At 42.7% G+C, this 19,076-nt stretch overlaps 1 protein-coding gene across 10 annotated transcripts in view; it reads left to right on the top strand.

Moving 5' to 3' along the window:
* The window catches only part of ELMO1 (engulfment and cell motility 1), a 581,070-nt gene extending 562,749 nt beyond the window's left edge, over positions 1-18,321 (top strand). For 9 of the 10 annotated variants that reach the window (XM_021079237.1, XM_021079238.1, XM_021079236.1 and 6 more), the window contains 2 exons: positions 10,927-11,004; positions 16,900-18,321. In XM_021079237.1, coding sequence (XP_020934896.1) covers positions 10,927-11,004; positions 16,900-17,100 — 279 coding nt within the window. In that variant the 3' untranslated portion in view covers positions 17,101-18,321. The remainder of the gene's footprint in view (positions 1-10,926; positions 11,005-16,899) is intronic. The other variant, XM_021079239.1, reaches the window with a different exon arrangement.

Here is a 19,076-nt window from a genome sequence, read left to right on the forward strand (position 1 = left end):
GCTGAGCAGGACAGAATGTGGAGGAAATTGGCAGCAACAAGAGTCTGTAACCTAAAGAAGGCCAGAATGGGATGTACTTGGCGGTAAACCAACCTGCCAGGACTCAAGGATGCTGAAGAAAGATAGAGAATTATGTACAACAGGTGCGAAGGAACATCTAGTTTCAGCGCCAACATGTAAAGAGCTTGGAGTTGTCACTCCTTACAGAAAGAAGAAACTGGACAGAGTGAAAATCAACAATTTTCTTGAACTACCAAGAGAACTGAGGTTGCAGGGCAGGCAACCATCCTGGAACCTGGAAATTTAGGTACATCCAGGGAATCACAGTGAGATCTGCTCACCTGAGGCAGAATCTACTGGAGCCATGAACTGTCAGTCATTTAGATGGCTGTTCTCGGAGTTCCTGTCGTGGCGCAGTGGGTAACGAATCTGACTAGGAACCATGAGGTTGAGGGTTCGATCCCTGGCCTTGCTCAATGGGTTAAGGACTTGGCATTGCCGTGAGCTCTGGTGTAGGTTGCAGACACGGCTTGGGTCTGGCATTGCTGTAGGCCAGTGGCTACAGCTCCAATTGGACCCCTAGCCTGGGAACCTCTGTATGCCACTCCCGTGGCCCTAGAAAAGGCAAAAAAAAAAAAAAAAAATGTATAGGTGACTGTTCTATCAATTGCTAATATGTGAGTGAGAGAGTGAGAAACTTCGGGGAGGGGTGGAATATATGAGCTTTGCTTCCAGTAACCCTAGCAGAGTCTGTCAGTGAAGATCTTATAGAGCTCCTCCCTCCCCAACAGCCCACCTCCATCATGGTTCTGGCAGGTGAAAGAGGAGAGTAATCATGGAATATGACAGAGCCTTCTCCATAACAGAGTCCTGGTCTCTGGACCTTTTTCCCAGCTAAGGGAAGGGAATTTCTCCCACTGAATCCCTTTTTAGAATTTCTGTCTCAGCCATGGAGTTGGGATGGTGGAAACATAATCAACAGCAGTCAGAGCCTCAAGGAAATCAATAGGAACAGTAGCTATACTGTTGGAAAAGCTATGCTGCTGGTGATATATCTGAAAACGTGACAGTCACAAGACATATGACCCCTAAGAGATGACAATTTAATTGAAAAATTGAGTGCTATCCTTCACCTATATCTTACCACTACAACTAGACTCAAAAATAATAACACTGGACTAAAGCTGAAAGACCTGCAAGACACAAACTCTCTCTAAGGAGGAGTACTTAGGGAAGCTCAGAGTCAGTAAATGAGACAAAAACAGGGACACAGAAGAATTTGAAGCCCCTAGCCCTTATGAATACAGCAAACATTAAACATATCCCCTTTCCAGATTAACGTAACTCAATTCTCTAAAGATCAGTGTATCTCACTTCTTATCACCTGACACAGAATGTCTGGATTTCAACAAAAAGTTATAAGCATGCCTAAAAAACAGCCTGAAGAAACAAAGCAATCATCAGAACCAGACTTCAATATGACACAAATGTTGAAATTATCAGACAGAGAATTTAAAATAACTATGATTCAAAGGGTTATAGGCTCTCATGGAAAAAGTATACAACACGAAAGAATAAATGGGTAATGTAAGCAGAGAGATGGAAGCTCCAGAAATGAATCAAAAGGAAAGGCTAAAATAAAAAGCACTGTAACTGAAGTGATGAGTGCTTTTAATGGGATCATCAGTGGCTGAGGAAAGCATTAGTGAGCTTGAATTATTGAGTCAGTAGAAACTTCCTAAACTGAAATGCCAAGAGGAAAATAAATGAAAAAAAAAACTCAAACACCAAAGAACTGAGGAACAGTTGCAACAAGTATAACACACGTGTACTTAAAATACCAAAAGAGGGAATTCCCGTTGTGGCTCAGCACGTTAAGAATCCTACTAGTGCCCATGAGGGTCCAGGTTCACTCTCTGGCCTCACTCAGTGGATTAAGGATCTGGTGTTGTCACAAGCTTCGGTGTAGGTCATAGATGTGGCTCAGATCTGTCATTGATCTGGAACTTTAATATGCCACAGGTGCTGCCGTAAAAATAAAATAAAATAAAATAAAATACCAAAACAAATGGAATGAAATAGAAGAAATATCAAAGCAATAATGGCCAAGAACTTTCCAAAATTAAAGATAGTTATCAAACCACAGATCCAGAAAGCTTATAAAGTGCCAAGCAGAATAAATACCACCCCCCCAAAACATATCATATTCCAGCTGCAAAAAACCAAAGACAAAGATAAGATCTTAATCCAGAAGGAAAAAAAGCACCTCACCTATAGAAGAACAAAGGTAAAAATCCAAGTGGATTTTTCATCAGAAACCATGCAAGCAAGAAGAAAGTGAAATATTTAGTGTTGAAAAAAGAAAAAACAACCCACCATCCTAAAATTCCATATCCAGTGAAATTGTCTTTCAAAACCTAAGGAGAAATAAAGACTTTATCAGATAAACAAAAACCAAAGGAGGAGTTCCCGTCGTAGCTTGGTGGTTAATGAACCGACTAGAAACCATGAGGTTGCAGGTTCAATACCTGGCCTTTCTCAGTGGGTTAAGGATCCAGCATTGCTGTGAGCTGTGGTGTAGGTTGCAGATGCAGCTCGGATCTGGTGTTGCTGTGGCTGTGGCATAGGCCAGCAGCTACAGCTCCAATTAGGCCCCTAGCCTGGGAACCTCCATAGGCCCTAAAAAAAAAAAAAGAGAGAGAGAGAGAACCAGGGAATTCATTGCCAGCCATTGAATAGAAATGCCATTCATTTCTACTCTGCAAGAAATGTTTAAGGAAGTTCTTTAGCCAGAAGGAAAATTATGCAGGTCAGAAACTTGAATCTACACAAAGAATGGAAAAGCAAGAGCATCAGAGCAGGATTAAGTAGAGGTAAAATAAAAATTTTATTTTTGTTATTAATTCATCTAATATAACTCTTTGCTTAAAATAGTAATAGTAAAATGTGTTGGAGTCTTATGGCATATGGATAAGTGAAAAGAATGACGGCAAAGTCAAAAGGGGCAGGAGGGAGGAATTGGGATACTCAAACAGAAGCCAAAACAAAAAAAGGAGAAAAGAAAAAACAGAGAACAAATGCAACAAGTGAAAAAAGTTACAACATAGCAGATATGATCTAACCGTATCAATAGTCTTTTTAAATGTCAGTGGTCTAAGTACACCAATTAAAAGACAGAGATCATCAGAATGGATAAAAAGCAAGACTATATGTTTTGCACAAGAAGCCCACTTAAATATAAATACTAAGGTAAAAGTAATGAGATGGACAAAGATATCAGAATACACGAGGCAAACTAATAGAACTGAAAGGAGAAATTCACAGATGTATTATTATCCTGGATACTTCAGTACCCCTTTGTCAGCAATTGATAGATCAAGTGGGCAGAAAAATCAATAAGGATATCGATGACCTGAACAGCACCATCAATCAACTTGATCTAATTAACATTAATAGAAAATCCATGAAACAACAAGAGAATACACATTTTTCTCAAGCTCACAAGAAACATTTACCAAGCTGGACCATATTTGGGACCCTAAGATACATGTTAAATTTAAAAGAATAGGAATCATACAAAGTATGTTCTCAGTTTACAGTGGAATTAAACTAGAAATCAGTAAGAGAAAGGTAGCTGGAATATCCTCCCAAATGTTTGAAAATTTAAACACACTTTTAAATAACCCATGGTTCAAAGAAGAAGTCTAAAGAGAAATCACAAAATGCTTTAACTAAGTAGAATGAAAATATAATTTATGAAAATGAGCAGTGATCCTGCTGTATAGCACTGGGAACTATACCTAGTCATTTATGATAGAGCATGATAATGTGAGAAAAAAGAATGTATACATGTATGTGTGATTGGGTCACCTTGCTATACAGTAGAAATTGACAGAACACTGTAAACCAGCTATAATGGAAAAAATAAAAATCATTATTAAAAAAATAGAGCAAGCCCTGCCAACCCAAAAATACATACATACATACATACATACAATTTATTGGAATATAAAAAAATGTGTGGGTCGTGGTGAAGGCAATGCTTAGAGGGAAATTTATAGCATTAAATGCACATATTCGGCAAGAAGAAAGATCTAAAGATCAATGGTTTCCACCTTAGGAAATTAGAGAAAGAAGAGCAAATTAAACCTAAAATCAACAGAAGAAAAGAAATAATAAAAGAAATCAATGGAATTGAAAACAAATGAGAAAAATCAACAAAACCAAAACTTGGTTCTTGGCAAAGATAATAAAGTTGATAAATTTCTATCCTGACTAACCAGGAAAAAAATGAAAGAAGACACAAGCTACTAATATCTAAACAGGTGTGGAGATGATGCTCTCATTTAAGCATGTGGTACGTGTGGGTAAATTTGACTGTGTTGTATGAGATTTCTCTCCCCTTAGAGGAGACCAACAAAACAGAGTAAATGACATTTCCAACCTTTTTAAAAATTGTAATGACGGAGTTCCCGTCATGGCGCAGTGGTTAACGAATCCGACTAGGAACCATAAGGTTGAGGGTTCGATCCCTGCCCTTGCTCAGTGGGTTGATGATCCGGCATTGCCGTGAGCTGTGGTGTAAGTTGCAGACGTGGCTCGGATCCCGCGTTGCTGTGGCTCTGGCGTAGGCTGGCAGCTACAGCTCCAATTCGACCCCTAGCCTGGGAACCTCCATATGCCACAGGAGCAGCCTGAGAAATAGCAAAAAGACAAAAAAAAACCACAATGTAATGACACAGAAAATGGGACAGGTGGACGGAGGGATGAGATGATGGATGGATGGATGGATGGATGGATGGATGGATAAATGGGACACATTGCTATAAACATATAGATAAGACTTCAAATTGAGGCTACTTTCTGGGATTCACTGACCCAGATGTTCCAGCCACTCCTGGCTCTTCCAGGCTACCTTGAGAGCTGAGAGAGGCAGTAGTATCTCTGGCAGCGGGATTCTTTCACTTATACGCATATAAAAATTATCTTGTAGCATTAATGGTGTTCATACACCTGGTTCTTCAGGCAAAACATCAAAAGGCGGAAAGGAAACCCACAGTTCTAATAATTTATTTCCTCAACTCACCCACACCCGGCCCTTCTCCAGTACTCCAGAGGCTGCTCCTCCCTACTTCTGGGATTTCTGGATAGGAAAGTGGAGACCTGCAGCTTATAAGGAAAGTCAGCCAAAATGTGTCCATAGGAGGTCCATCAGCACACGGCAGTGGGCAGTAACCAAGGCGTGTTCCTGGCTCTTCCACTTTTCCAGCTAGAGAGTAGGCTCTGACATTTTGGGCCACTGGACTCCCCATTAGCTTAATTATTGAACAGGGCAAATTGGGACATGAGCATCCTTAAGGGAGATACTTTGTGAACAGCAAAATGTTGGTAACATAGTACTTCTCACTCATTCGACATCAGACATGTCCAGCGTTGCCTAAGATCCTGGCAACAGGAAAGGAAAGGAACCGAGCCTTTCTGTGAAGGCAGAGGCATTTGTTTGTAAAGTCATTCACTCAACATCGGCGTGCCTGAGATAGGAAGTAAGTGACCGCCAGGCAGACAGGGCCCTGGCCTCCTGGAGCTTAGACTCTGACATCTTTAGCAGAAGTTGGTGTGACAGGAGAGTTTCTCTGAGGCAAAAAGTGTTCACCCTTGGAGTTCCCGCTATGGTACGGTGGGTTAAGAACCTGACTGCAATGGCAAGAGTTGCTACAGAGGTGCAGGTTCAATCCGCAGCCGGGGGGCGGTGGGTTTAAGGATCTAATATTGCAGCAGTTGTGGCACAGGTTGCAGCTGTGGCTCAGATTCAGCCCCTGGTTGGGGAACTTCCATATGCCAGGGTGCAAGCATTTAAAGAAAAAAAAAGGAGAGATTAGAACATTTCTGACACTTGAAAAGAATTATCATAGATGAATGGATATTCAACTGGAAGAATTTGACTTTTAAGGATTAAAGCTTCTAAATTCAGACTCAGTAACTTATCAAATAAAGCTGATTTGTTGCTTTAATTTTGAATGTGGACATTCCTGGCACTTATCCCACCGAATTTGGGGCTTATAGTTAAACAGTTACCATGTAATCACCAGATGGAACATCTGACCAGATCTCAGTGATATGAATAGGAACGTATTTAATATAAGAAAAGCTTCCTTCTCACCATGTCCAGAGTCCAGCTTTTATTTTTCCTGTATGATTCATGTACCTGAAATAAGATGCAGATGACACTAGAAGCTGATGTTCTAGCATCAGTTTGAAAACTCTGGTCTTAACCAAAAAGTCCTTTTATTCAGATTTACTTCATTATTCATACTCATACTGTTTGAGTATCTTCTTTATACCAGGCTTGTGCCAGGTGCTAGGAATCCAAAGATAAATATGTCCTGCCATCCCTGGTGTTGAGCAGATGTAAGACTTAGGTATCTTGAGCTCCCATCGTGGCTTGGCTTGGAGGAAACGATTCTGACTAGCATCCGTGAGGACACAGGTTCGATCCCTGGCCCCACTCAGTGGGTTAAGGATCTGGCGTTGCTGTGAGCTGTGGCGTAGGTCACAGACAAGGCTTGGATCTGGCGTTGCTGTGAGCTGTGGCGTAGGTCACAGACAAGGCTTGGATCTGGCGTTGCTGTGGCTGTGGTGTAGGCTGGCGGCTATAGCTCCAATTCGACCCCTAGCCTGGCAACGTCCATATGCCACGAGTGCGACCCTAAAAAGACCACACACACAAAAAAAGACTTATGTATCAAATGCCGTTACAATCTAACATTGCCTGTGCCCCAATAAATTTAAACGCGGGAAGCACCTAGGAGACTTAAGAAGCCTCGTGGAGGAAATGACGTCTGAATTGAGTTTTGGAAAGGACTTGACCAGGTGGAGAAGCAAAGGGAAGACTTTCTAGGAGGAGGAAACAGTGTGTGAAAAGGCGCAAGAGCCTTTGACATCGGAAGGAATTTCCTCTTATTGAGAAACATTGAATTCAGAGTATAGGATTGGTGGGGACAGAGAGATGAAAATGGTTTGGAGAACTGTTGGTTGATAATGCTAGGATAGGTGGAGACCAGAACATTATAACCGCTTTAAAAAAGGCAATATCCTCTCTTATCACAAATAAGCGAATGAATGACTGCCTTTCCCTTCTAAAGTAGAAACTCAAACTCATAGTATTTATGCAGATGAGCAGCGATCAGGCCATATTTAACACACACACATGCCAAGTTACATCCTGCATCTTTTAGGCAAAATATTTTGCCCTCGAGACGACCTGGTCAGATGGTGGAGAGCCAACACCATTAAAGCAAATGCCAGGCAAGATGGCCAAATGAGGCACATCACCCCAAAACAATAAAGGAATGGCAGCCCATCATTTGACCCTTGGAAGATGGCAGTCCTCAAACCAAGGTGCCATCATGCCTAGAACTTCTCTGAGCATCCCCTGACCCAGGATCCCTTGTTGCTGGTCTCAGGGCCAGAGGGTTGAGTACGGGAACAGAGGCTATAAAATCAGTTCCTCCTGCTTCCCATAAGCCCCAAACTCACTTATCCCAGAACTTCCTCCATATGATAGGTGAATTAGTGGAACAGAGGATAGAAATAAGCTGCTCCTGGACATGATGTTCACTGAACTAAATCCAGCGGGAATAAAAGATCTTAGGTGGTGAGGAGCAGAGCCCAGAGCATCAGATGTGTTAAGAGAGTGTTGTGGTGTGTGACAAGGAGCCCCTGAGGGGGACGCTGCCCCAGATTCACCACCGCTTACTCCATCTCCTCCTGGCACCTCTCTCCATCACAGGCAGTTTGGACAGGTGGCAGCTTCTGGAGTGTCAGCCCGAGAGGGGCCATCGCTCCCAGCTCTGCAGCCTGTCTGCTCACAGTGCTGGAGAGTTGACCTTCACCAATGCCTCAATGACAGCAAGCCAGAGACGTCAATAAAACTCATTATAAGTGATAGCAGCCTTTAACGCAGCCGTGCGGGTCAGAGAAGTAATTCCTCCAGCCCCTCCCACGCAGCTTTGGTGAAATTAAAGTGGGGATTGACATTCTGACGAATTTCCCATTTCCTGCCTGTGTTTATCAGGAATCTAGGTCATGACAGCTCCGCTCATTCATGTCTTCACTGGTAAATGCCTTAGAAGGGCAAAGCTCAAAGTTTGCAGGCCCCCTCCTTTTCCTCCCTTCTCTGTGCTCTGTGCCTTACAGAAGAGAAAGTGTCACAAAGGACAAGCAGGCTGACACTATGGTCTCAAGTGACTTCAGCACCTAGTCAAGAGGACACGCCTGGACTCTGGTGATGTTCACACCTGCTGGCATAAGCAAGGGGCTGATTGGCCACATGCCTGCCCTGAACAAAGCAGCAGTCACGGTCCAGCATCAGCCAGGAATCCATTGTCAATTTCCCCTTTTCCTATTGACCTCCAAAGGTCACCTAGTGCTGCTCTAATGTCCTGAATGTCCAAAAGCAAAGCCCGTCCTCTCCTTTCTCTCCAATCTCAAGCTTGAGTCAGTTTTCCTAATGCATGACACTTAGATTAGTAAATAAATCATTATTTATGTCAATGTTTCTCATCTAAGAACAACGTTTATGAATTTATGACATTAGAGCTTAACAAAAAAATATTTTCAATTTTTTGAAAGAAGAAAATAATCGGAGTTCCTGTCGTGGTGCAGCAGAAACGAATCTGACCAGGAACCATGAGGTTGCGGGTTTGATCCCTGGCCTCACTCAGTGGGTTAAGGATCCAGCATTGCCATGAGCGGTGGTGTAGGTCACAACAGCTCGGATTCCGCGTTGCTGTGGCTCTGGCGTAGGCCAGTGGCTACAGCTCCGATTAGACCCCTAGCCTGGGAACGTCCATATGCCGAGGGAAGCAGCCCTAGAAAAGGCAAAAAGACAAAAAAAAAAAAGAAAAGAAAAAGAAAAAGAAAAGAATTGCCTGGGATCTCAGCAACTTAACATTATTATTTTCATTTCACATATTGGCTTCCAAGCAGACACAGTTCATAATTGTGATCAGTATGTATATAATGTTCATTTCACCTGGTTTTTTTTGTTTTGTTTGTTTAGCTTAAGATCAGATTTCCATAATTATGTTGAATGCCTGGCTGCATGTATTTCTCTGGGTTGCTAAGTTGTGATTTCCTAAGTGGTTTACTCAAAGAAGGGAGGACATTTATTTTGTTTCTCAGATTATGTTCTTACAGATAATAATGCATACAGCTTTTGCTTCCTTTCGAATTTTTTAGGAATAACCTCAGGAGTGGGTTCTCTGGTTCTTGGTATGGATTACCTTACTGGCTTTAAAAAAAAAAAAAAAAAAAAAAAAAAGAGACACCAATTTATGGTACCACTGCTGGAGCCCATAACCATTTTTATTATAAACTCAAAGACCCCAAAAGAGATACCAAACATACGGGAAAATTGCTTCTGTTTGTTTGATGAACTCTTTTTTTTAATATTGTTGATCATTACTGGGCAAGCTTGAATGGAAGCCTAAGGAAGAGAAAAATGAAAAATGAAGAGGGGGTAGTTTTACAGAATAACTCCCATTCCATGACTCGGCACGTTTTCCTTCTCTCGTTTCTATTTCTGGCAGGGGTGGGATGCCATAGGAGTGTGAGATACTGGCAGGTCTGGGCTCAGAACAAGAGTGGCTTTCCTTCATGAGGGAACAGCTAGAGTTGAGCCAGATACAGACAATGTCCAGAAGAGGCATCCAGCTAATGCTAGACTTTTGGAGTTCAGTTTGGAAGGATTCTTTAGCTCATCTGAAACTCTGAAATCTGGAGGTATTGACCTCATCTTTCTGCCTTCTGTCTTCTTTCTGGGGCATTCTTCTTTTGACCAAAGGTAAATCCTCTGACAGATGCTGAGGTAGGAAATGACATGGAGAGATCTTCCCCCCAAAAAAGAACGCCTTGTGGGTAGTTCCTAAGAGCACAGCTCCTGGAGCATTATCAGCGGTGCCTCATAATGGCACAGGAGAGAGGTGGGCTAGCATGTGTGTTACATGATGCAGAGCACCAAGGGGATTCACTTGGCCTTTCCCTCCAGGTTAGAAGCTGTCAGGTATTGAGCTGTGCGATGACTCTTGTCTTCTATAGGATGTACCCAGCCGATTGCTCAGTCCAGTAGAATAGTCCTCATCCCCAATATTGTACAGGGCATGCACAATATTGAGAAGTATACATTAACATGTATATTAGATATGATGCTGTTTCAGCCAAGGTCCCTCAGCTACAATGAAATGACACCGATCCTTTGGGTCTGGCTCATAGTCTATACTCAGTAGAGAGTCACCAATGAATGAACCCAGATATTTTGACCCTTGGGCCCATGCTCTCCTTTATACTCTGCAGCCACTATAGGCTGAAACTAGGTTTTGTATAACCTTTGCTTTACAGTAGTTCTGAGGTCAAAGGGCAGACATGTTACCTACAGATAATGGGTTCACTCAGAAGCCTCATTAGCTCCTGTGTAGCTTCCAGGTTCTAGGAAGTCTATAACCTTATGGACACCTGTTTGTTTGGAAGTGATAGATGATAGAGTGGTCCATAATGCAGCTGATTGTTTTTCATGGTCTCCCTGGGAGAGAGATGCTGAAGGAAGGAGAGTAGCATAGCTCTAAGGCTGTGTGGCCTTGGACAAATCACTTAACCTCTCTGAGCTCCTTCCCATAAAAGGGGAATGATGCTCCATGCGCTGTGTAGAGAATTAATGAGATGGTTCCGTGCAGTCCTCGCCTAAACAGAGAGAAGGAAATGTGTTGTGAACCTTGAAAAACACAGTCCTTCCTCCTATCTGCCTCACTGCTGCTGCTCCTATCTGGACGCTCTGGAACCTCGCTTCCATGTGCAACCTGCAGCCACTTGCAGCTGCAAAACAAACATGCCAGTTTTCATCAATGTGGTGTTTTCTCTGATCTCTTGTAGGAGGTGCTCGAACTCGCTTTCTCGATCTTGTATGACTCCAACTGCCAGCTGAATTTCATAGCTCCTGACAAGCATGAGGTAAGGGTCTCAATGGGGTTCATTTATGAATGTCATGTTTTCTTGAGAAAAACAGGCAGGTAAAAAAACATTGGGAAGAAATTTTATCTTTAAAAAAGCCTAAGAAAAATCAAGAACATCTTGTTGACTTGGAATAGAATGGAAACCTCTCAAAAAATTGCAAGCTGTAACATGTTCAACTTCTTACTAGCTTGAGCAGTAGTTCATGGTAAAGAAAAAGAATGTACGAATGCTTCATTCACAGTGAGGGCATGATTGTTAACCCAGAAGAAGTATCAGCCTGGTTATATCTTTGGTTGTCTTTGAATATTTAGTTTTTGGTCAGGAAAAACTTGTTTCTACTCTTTAAAACATTTGATGAAGTAGGCTTTCTACCATGTTTCTTTAAGTTATTTTAGGAGATTTAGGGCCGTCTCTGCTGTTGGAATTTTATTTTTGAGATGCTTTTATTCCTTTTTGACATCTTGTTATAAGTATAATTTGTTTTTCTTCTTGAAGAACGCTGTCAGCTATATTTAAAATATTTAGCATAAATCTAGGAAAATGCATTTGTAAGACGAAGTGGCAGCGATGGCTGATTTAACTTTTTCTCTTGTAAACTAGAACCCAACATCATGCTTGAAACTCTTATTTTTAGATGATACCATTCAAATTTTTGTTGTGCCTGTGGTTACATAAAAAGCTTTTTGAAAGGAAGGAACGTTTTAATAGAATTTGAATTTTGTTCCCCATTTCCTCCAGGAGACTTAGCTCATTTAGAAGTTATTCTGCATTTGGCTTTCACTGGTTTGAAGCTTTTGAATAAAACTGTACATCCCAAAGAGAGACGAAAGATAAAATGCCAATCCTGCATTTAGAGTGGTGCTTAAATATGATTCTGTGTTACTTGACATTTCGTTCGCAGAAGGGGATGACTTTGTCTTCATCTTCTTGAAAATAGATACTGTGTCCTACCATTTCTCTTTTTAAATAAAATTGTAGTTGTACACCGGCCACCATATTCAAGATACATACAGATGTATGAGAAACTACTTAAAGTAGGAAACTTTGGGTGTTATTTAAATCCATGCAAGGCTGTTTCTCCTGGTGTATGTTAATTCCACATAAGGATTTGGGATTGCCAAATTTTTATTCATATCTGCCCCTTTTTGTTGATGGAGTAAAGAGAAAAATGCCATGCACTCGTGAATGCTTTTAATTTCTTCAGCCCACTTCCGTATCTATTACCTTGTTTTATTTGCATTCTCACTCCATAAAATAGAATGTTCTATTACAGATATCCTCATTGATTAAAGGAGGAGAGAGAGGCCTCCTAAAATTGAATGCCTCGATAAAGGTATCAGAATACTCTGTACCAGGTACCATTCAATGCTGTATGTGCTTCACCCCCACTTAATCCGCATTCTGTAATCTCTGAAAGAAACAAACTAATGTTATTGCCATTTTATAAAAAGGGGAAATGAGGCACAGGGAGGTTAAGAAACGTGTCCAAGATCAAACAAATAGTGACAGAGCTGGGATTTAAACCGTGGGAGTCTTGTCCAGAAGTGGCTTCTCTTTGGCCCCTACTCTGTGTAGCTTGGAAGGAAAAACTCAGGACCTGGCCTCCGGACTTCCTGCCAGTGCCCATCCCCCAGCTGCAGCAGTTTCCAACCCACCACCAATCAGGTTCTACGCATAGGCCCACCCACAGCCAGTTGCCACACCCCAAGTTATTTTCGAAGCACATCCAGATATCATAACATTTTATTTGTAAATAGTCCCCTGTTGCACCTCCAAATCATAAAGCATCCCCTTTGAAACATAACTGCAATACCATGATCACACCCAATGTTATAATATTTTAATACCACAACACGCGGTCGGTTTTCAGATTCTCCAATTGTCTCGTTTCTGTGGGGGTACTTTGTTCAGATCAGAATCCAAATAAGACCTATACCTGGCAATTGGTTCACATGTTTCTTCAGTTTCCTTGCATCTGTATTCTGGGTCACTCTTGCTCTCTCGTGAGCATGTGCACATGCCTTGTTTCCGTGTAATGTGTTCATTGGAAAAAAGCAGCTCATCTCTTTGGAAGCATTGAAAATAGTTCTAGATTTTTCTGATTTTGATTCCATGTATTAGTTTCCTATGGCGCTGTAACAAATGACCACAAATTTTGTGGCGTAAAACGCCGTAAATTTATTATCATATGATTCTGGCAATCAAAAGTCTGATGCATGTCTTCGTGGGTTAAACTCATTATCGGCAGAGCTGAACTCCATTCTGGACAAGGGGATAATCCATTTCCTCACCCTTCCCCCTTCTAGAGGTCACCCACATTCCTTGGCTCTTTCTTCACCTCCATGGTCTACAGTAAGGCAGTCTGACCTCCTCTTTCTATTGAAGGCTCTCTCTCTCACTCACTCCTATTCTATTTGCTCTTCAACAGACCTTTGCAATTATATTGGCCCCACCTAGATAATACCAGAGAAGGCTGCTATTTTAAGGTCAGATGGGTGGTTAGCAATCTTTCTTTTTGCGTTTTGTTTTGTTTTGTTTTGTCTTTTTAGGGCCGCACCCACAGCATATGGAATTTCCCAGGCTAGGAGTCCAGTCAGAGCTGTAGCTCCCAGCCTATACCACAGCCACAGCAACGCAGGATTCCAGCCTTGTCTGCAACCTACACTTCAGCTCACAGCAATGCTGGATCCTTAACCCACTGAGCAAGACCAGGGATGGAACCCATGTCCTCATGGATACTAGTCGTTACCGCTGAGCCATGATGGGAACGCCATCAGATGGTTAGCAATCTTAATTCCTTTTGCCATGTAACCTAATATAGCCACAGGTTCTAGGGACTAGGGCACGGTCTTATTTAAAAGGAGGGTATTTTTCTGCTTCCCACAACCTACGCTGTCATTTCACATTTGCCTGCCTCCTATTAAGTGGTAGCTAGATGCTTAATCAAATTCAGGCTTAGCTTGAAGCAACAATAGTATTATATTCTTCCATGATGTCTGGTTGTCTCTCTTTTGGGGATGTTTACAGCCATTGACAATTATTGCCTAGATCCTTGGATCCATTTGATGTTGGGAAAGGTTAATATTTCAATTCTATTGTTTCTTCTTCATTTATTAATAGGATAGTTACATAAAGAGAAGAGGGCCTCATCAACTATTCGGTTGCCCTGAAGTTGTACAGTGTACAAATGACAGGCAGGAGACATACTTGATTCCTTTTGCCAGGTTTCAAAATAATGAGCCTCTTCCAAAGGAGACCAATGAGGGGTTTTTGGTATTTGAGTATCATTATGAAGTTATGGATTTACATAACTTTGTATTTCAGTAGGTTTTGGTTATTGTCATTATCAGTGTTCAAATTATCTTTATCTAGAGAAAGAAGGAACACCTTCTGGTCGGCTTCTGAGTCCTGTTGACATACGTCTTTGACAGCTTTCAGGCCTCTGTCATGACAGCATATTCCAGGTTCATCTTGTACATGTCCTGCCTTTTCTCTATGGAGCCTCGGCTCCTTTGGGTATTTAGCAAGCAGAATGTGGACATTATGTGTGCCTTTCAGTACCTGGTTAGTCATTATTTTTAGGTCTTTTTGTCAACAGAGCTTGGAGTTATGTTTTTTTAAAGACAAAAACACATCCCAAGTTCTTATTGATCCTTCCATCTTAGAGTCAGTACCATAGAGTTTTTACTTATTGGCGATGTACTGTTTAAGGAAATTCTCTGTGCTTGTTGCTTCTCAAAAGAAACACACCACAGAAGTGTTCCTTTGAGTTAAATTAGTCTGTCCTAGGAATCTAGCCAGGACTGGGAAGGCTGCATACAAAGAGCAGTAATCCCCAGCAGCTTGGGATTTACAACGAAGCAGTGTTGGCACTGGAAGGGGTCTTAGAGAGCCCGAGGTTCAGTGGTGCCCATATCTGGAGGAGCATCAGAACCAACTGGAAGCTTTTCTAAATAAAATTTCCTAACCCAAGATCCATAAGATAAGGATCCACAGAGTAGGACCTGGGTATCTATTTTTATCAAGCTTATTTCTGAGACAACAAATGTTTAGATGTGTTCAGAATATATCTGAGGAATCCACGAGGATGCTAATAAGACTTCCAGAAATCCCTTAGCCCTCAGCTGTTGTTTAGTTGGGTTAAGTGCTTTGGCTGAGATCACATAGCCAAGGCAGAACCAAAGCTCAGGTTCAGGAACTTGTTCAGTACTGCACTGTTCAGACACGCACTACTCATAATACACCCATGATATGCTTGCTCCGCTTAAACAGTGGGGCCACCAATATGCATCATGGTAGATTTCCATCACATCATTATGACAAGATTTGTAGAGAGCTTGCCATCTTATAGTACTTTTATGTTGAGATATGCTGTCACATTCTGGTACATAGCTCAGGTGGCCACAGTGCAAAGGACAAGCTAAATAGGGTCTGGAATTGCAGCTTGACCCAGTGAGGGCAAGAGAGGGGATAATCTAGAGCACATTCTAGAAGCAAGGCACGTCCAACAGGAAGAGCAGAGAAATTGCTATCAAAGAAGTCGTATATAGGACTATGACTTCCTAAAATGTGGACAAAACATAGAATCCAGAATACAAGCAGTTTTTTTTTTTAATTAAAGTATATTTAATTTACAGTGTTGTGTCCATTTCTGCTGCAGGCAAGCAGGTTTTTGTTTTTCAATTTTGTTGTTGTTTTGGCTTTTTAGGGCAACACCTGCAGCACATGAATTCCCAGGCTAGGGGTCAAATCAGAGCTGTAGCCACTGGCATATGCCGCAGCCACAGCAACGCAGTGGGATCTGAGCTGAGTCTGTGACCTACACCACAACTCAAGGCAACGCCGGATCCTTAACTCACTGAGCAAGGCCAGGGATCAAACCTGCATCCTCATGGTTACTAGTCAAATTCATTTCCACTGAGCCATGATGGGACCTCCCAGGAAGGATTTTTTTTTTTTTTTTTTTCAAGATGCTGACAACAGAGGCCAGTTCTCCCAGCAGGTATCATGGCTCGAATACCAGGGCAGGACAAGGCTTCAGCCTCTGGAGGGAATCCGACAAGAGCAAGAGAGGTCCTCAGATAAACAAAACATGGTCCTTTTCTTCAAGGAGCTCACAGTCTACTGGAGAGGCCATGGGCATGATTAATTTTAAGAGAAAGGAAGAACTGAAGTCATAATTGGGTACTATGGAATGCTTTCCAAAACAGGGAAGGTCCCCAGGGACCTTCATCACCCAATAATGTTAGCCACTTTGCATATCAGACGTCAGGCAGCATTTAGCTAGTTTCCCCCTAGAACTTTTGCGAAGAAATTCAAAGGTGGGACTACCATTGGCCCCGGGGTAGGACTGGGTTTTCATTGTGAGTACTAGGAATCAGATAGGATAGGCAGAAATTAGCTACTAGACTAGGAGCCATACTTGAAGTGAGGAAAAGCAAGCTTGACCTGATGCTGAGTCCAGGAGTGTTGGAATATATTCTGCCAATACCTTAAACTCATTGACTCCCTGGTGGGATGTTAGAGATACTATGAGGCACAAGGACCAAAAAGCTCAAATCCTCCTGCTGCTACATAGGGAGTCCTTATCTGCACAGACGAGTGCAGTCACTGGAGGCAGATGGCATAAGTTCAAATCCCAGCCACTCCACGTACCACCAAGTGACATCATGTCTCCTCGCCTCAGTTCCCTCATCTGTAAATCAGAGATGCTGACAGAAGTGTTACCTTTATAAAGTGCCAACTTTGTAGAGATGCTGTGCATATTAAACGGTGATGTCGGCAAAGCACTTAGCACAGAGCCTAGCCCATGTTGAGTGATCATAAGTGTTCGCTATTGTTACTCTTGTAATTGTCATCAGCAGTTGTCACTGTCACCTCCTTTCCCTCCAGTACTGTATCTGGACAGATGGGCTGAATGCACTGCTGGGGAAAGACATGATGAGTGACCTGACGCAGAATGACTTGGACACGCTGCTCAGCATGGAAATCAAGCTCCGCCTCCTGGACCTGGAAAACATTCAGATCCCCGACGCACCCCCACCCATCCCCAAGGAGCCCAGCAACTACGACTTTGTCTATGACTGTAACTGAAGCGCCCGGGCCCAGAAGCACCCCCTCCAAAACTGGAAGACCTAGCTAACACGAGAGAAGAATGAATACTCGCCCACGCCTTGGAATCCTCTGTGATAGAGGGAAGCTGTGCATCGCCACTTCCTTTGGCCTCACCTCTCGCCCCAGCGTTTTTCTGCCCCTCCTCCTTGGCGTTCTGCTCACTGACCTGATTCTGTATCTAGACTCCATTGCTTTAGGTCACCTTGCACGGCTGCCGTCTAAGGGGGGAGAAAAGAAAACCCATCGCCAGTAAGAGAGCCACAGGGCCCTTCCATCTTCATCCCAGCTGGGAAGTGCCCCCCTCCTGGAGTCTGAAAGCCAGCAGCACCAGACTGCCCCCGAACCCGCAGCCAGACCAAGGGGTATGCCCCAAGGCCTGGAAGAAACGGTCTAGCTGCTTGAGGAGACCAAACACCACCTCCTCGTTCCCCTTCTCCCTGGGGTGCGCTCATATCACCAGTTCCAAGTGAATTGAAATCTGCTTCCTAATCCCCTCCCCAAACCCAGCCTTCTCCTGCCTGGTTCCTCTCTGGTCCCCAGAGCAGCAGCCGCCAACGCATCTTAGTCCTCGCCAGCATTGGGTCTCCCAGACACGGTCAGCGGGTTTCATGCCCACTTCGTGTCTGCCCTGTGACTGTGATCACCCTTCCTGCCTCCCAGCTCGTCTTGGGTTTCCTCGCCCCGCCCCAGCCCAGACCTGCCGTCTTCATTGCCACACACCCTTGCAGCCCCTTAGCTGAAAGCACAAATGGTGAAATCAGTCGTCCAGCGCCATCTCTAATACACTCAATCTGAAAGCCTCAGTGACAGGCACTTGCTCTCTAAGGGTTTGAGGGTCCTTCTCCTGGGGGTTTTGCCGCAACGCAGGTTCCACAGGATGGTCAGGCTGTTAGACATCCAAGTTTACATCATTGTAATTACTGCAGGTATTGACAATTTGCGAGGGTTTGGGGTTGTTGGTTTTGGGGGGTTTTTTGGTTTGTTTGGTTTTTTGTTTTATTTTGTTTTTGCTTTGTTTTTGTACAAAAGAGTCTAACATTTTTTGCCAAACAGATATATATTTAATGAAAAGAAGAGATACATAAATGTGTGTACTTTCCAGGGTTGTTTTTTTTTTAATTATTTTAATCCTAAACATCTTCCTGAGAATAACATTCCCCTAAACATGCTGTGGAATAAAATTAATTGTGATGAGTTGGGGAGCTGGTGTTTTGATTCGGTAATATAGGTTCTTGATGCTCAGTCATCAACATCACCTGCGAGCTTATTAGAAGTGCAGAGTCTTAAACCTCACCCCAGCCCTGTAGAATCGGGGTGTGCATGTGCGTATTAAATTTGGGAAGCACTGGTGCCGAGGACTCTTGATCATTTCTAGGTCATCCTAGGCTCTGAGCATTAGTGGAGAATGATCTTTCTAAGAAGAGCATCTCAAGTCATCTAGAAAATCAGACTCCCTCTGTGAAAATGTCATCTGATCATTTTACCCTGTTGCTGCCTAACTGTGACTTTCTCTTTTATTTTTCCTTCCTTACTATTGTATAACTTAGAGAACTGACCACATGAAACACATCATACTTTGAAGGAGCACGTTTAGCAATGGAAAAGAATGCAAACCCACAGACAAGAAATAAATTAAGCCAGCACTAAATAAATCCGACTAGGAATTAATAAACTATGGCTCAGAGCCCAGCAAAGGATTTTTCTGAGGCTTATTGCACTGGAGGCATATCTGGATCATAAACTCCAGGGCTGGAAGGGATGTCAGGAAAGTCCAAGTGATGTGGAATTCACAGCACAAGCCACTGTGGACTCACAACAGACGTGTTAGATGCTTTCAGGTCACTGCACTTTACACCAAGATGTGTGATTACAAATTAACCTGTGTTGAGATGACGTGGTCCAGAGCCCTCCATACATTACAGAAAAAAATCTTTATAATCCTTAGTGATTCCCAA

Source organism: Sus scrofa, chromosome 18, assembly GCF_000003025.6.
Source record: "Sus scrofa isolate TJ Tabasco breed Duroc chromosome 18, Sscrofa11.1, whole genome shotgun sequence".
NCBI classification, from domain to species: Eukaryota; Metazoa; Chordata; class Mammalia; order Artiodactyla; family Suidae; genus Sus; species Sus scrofa.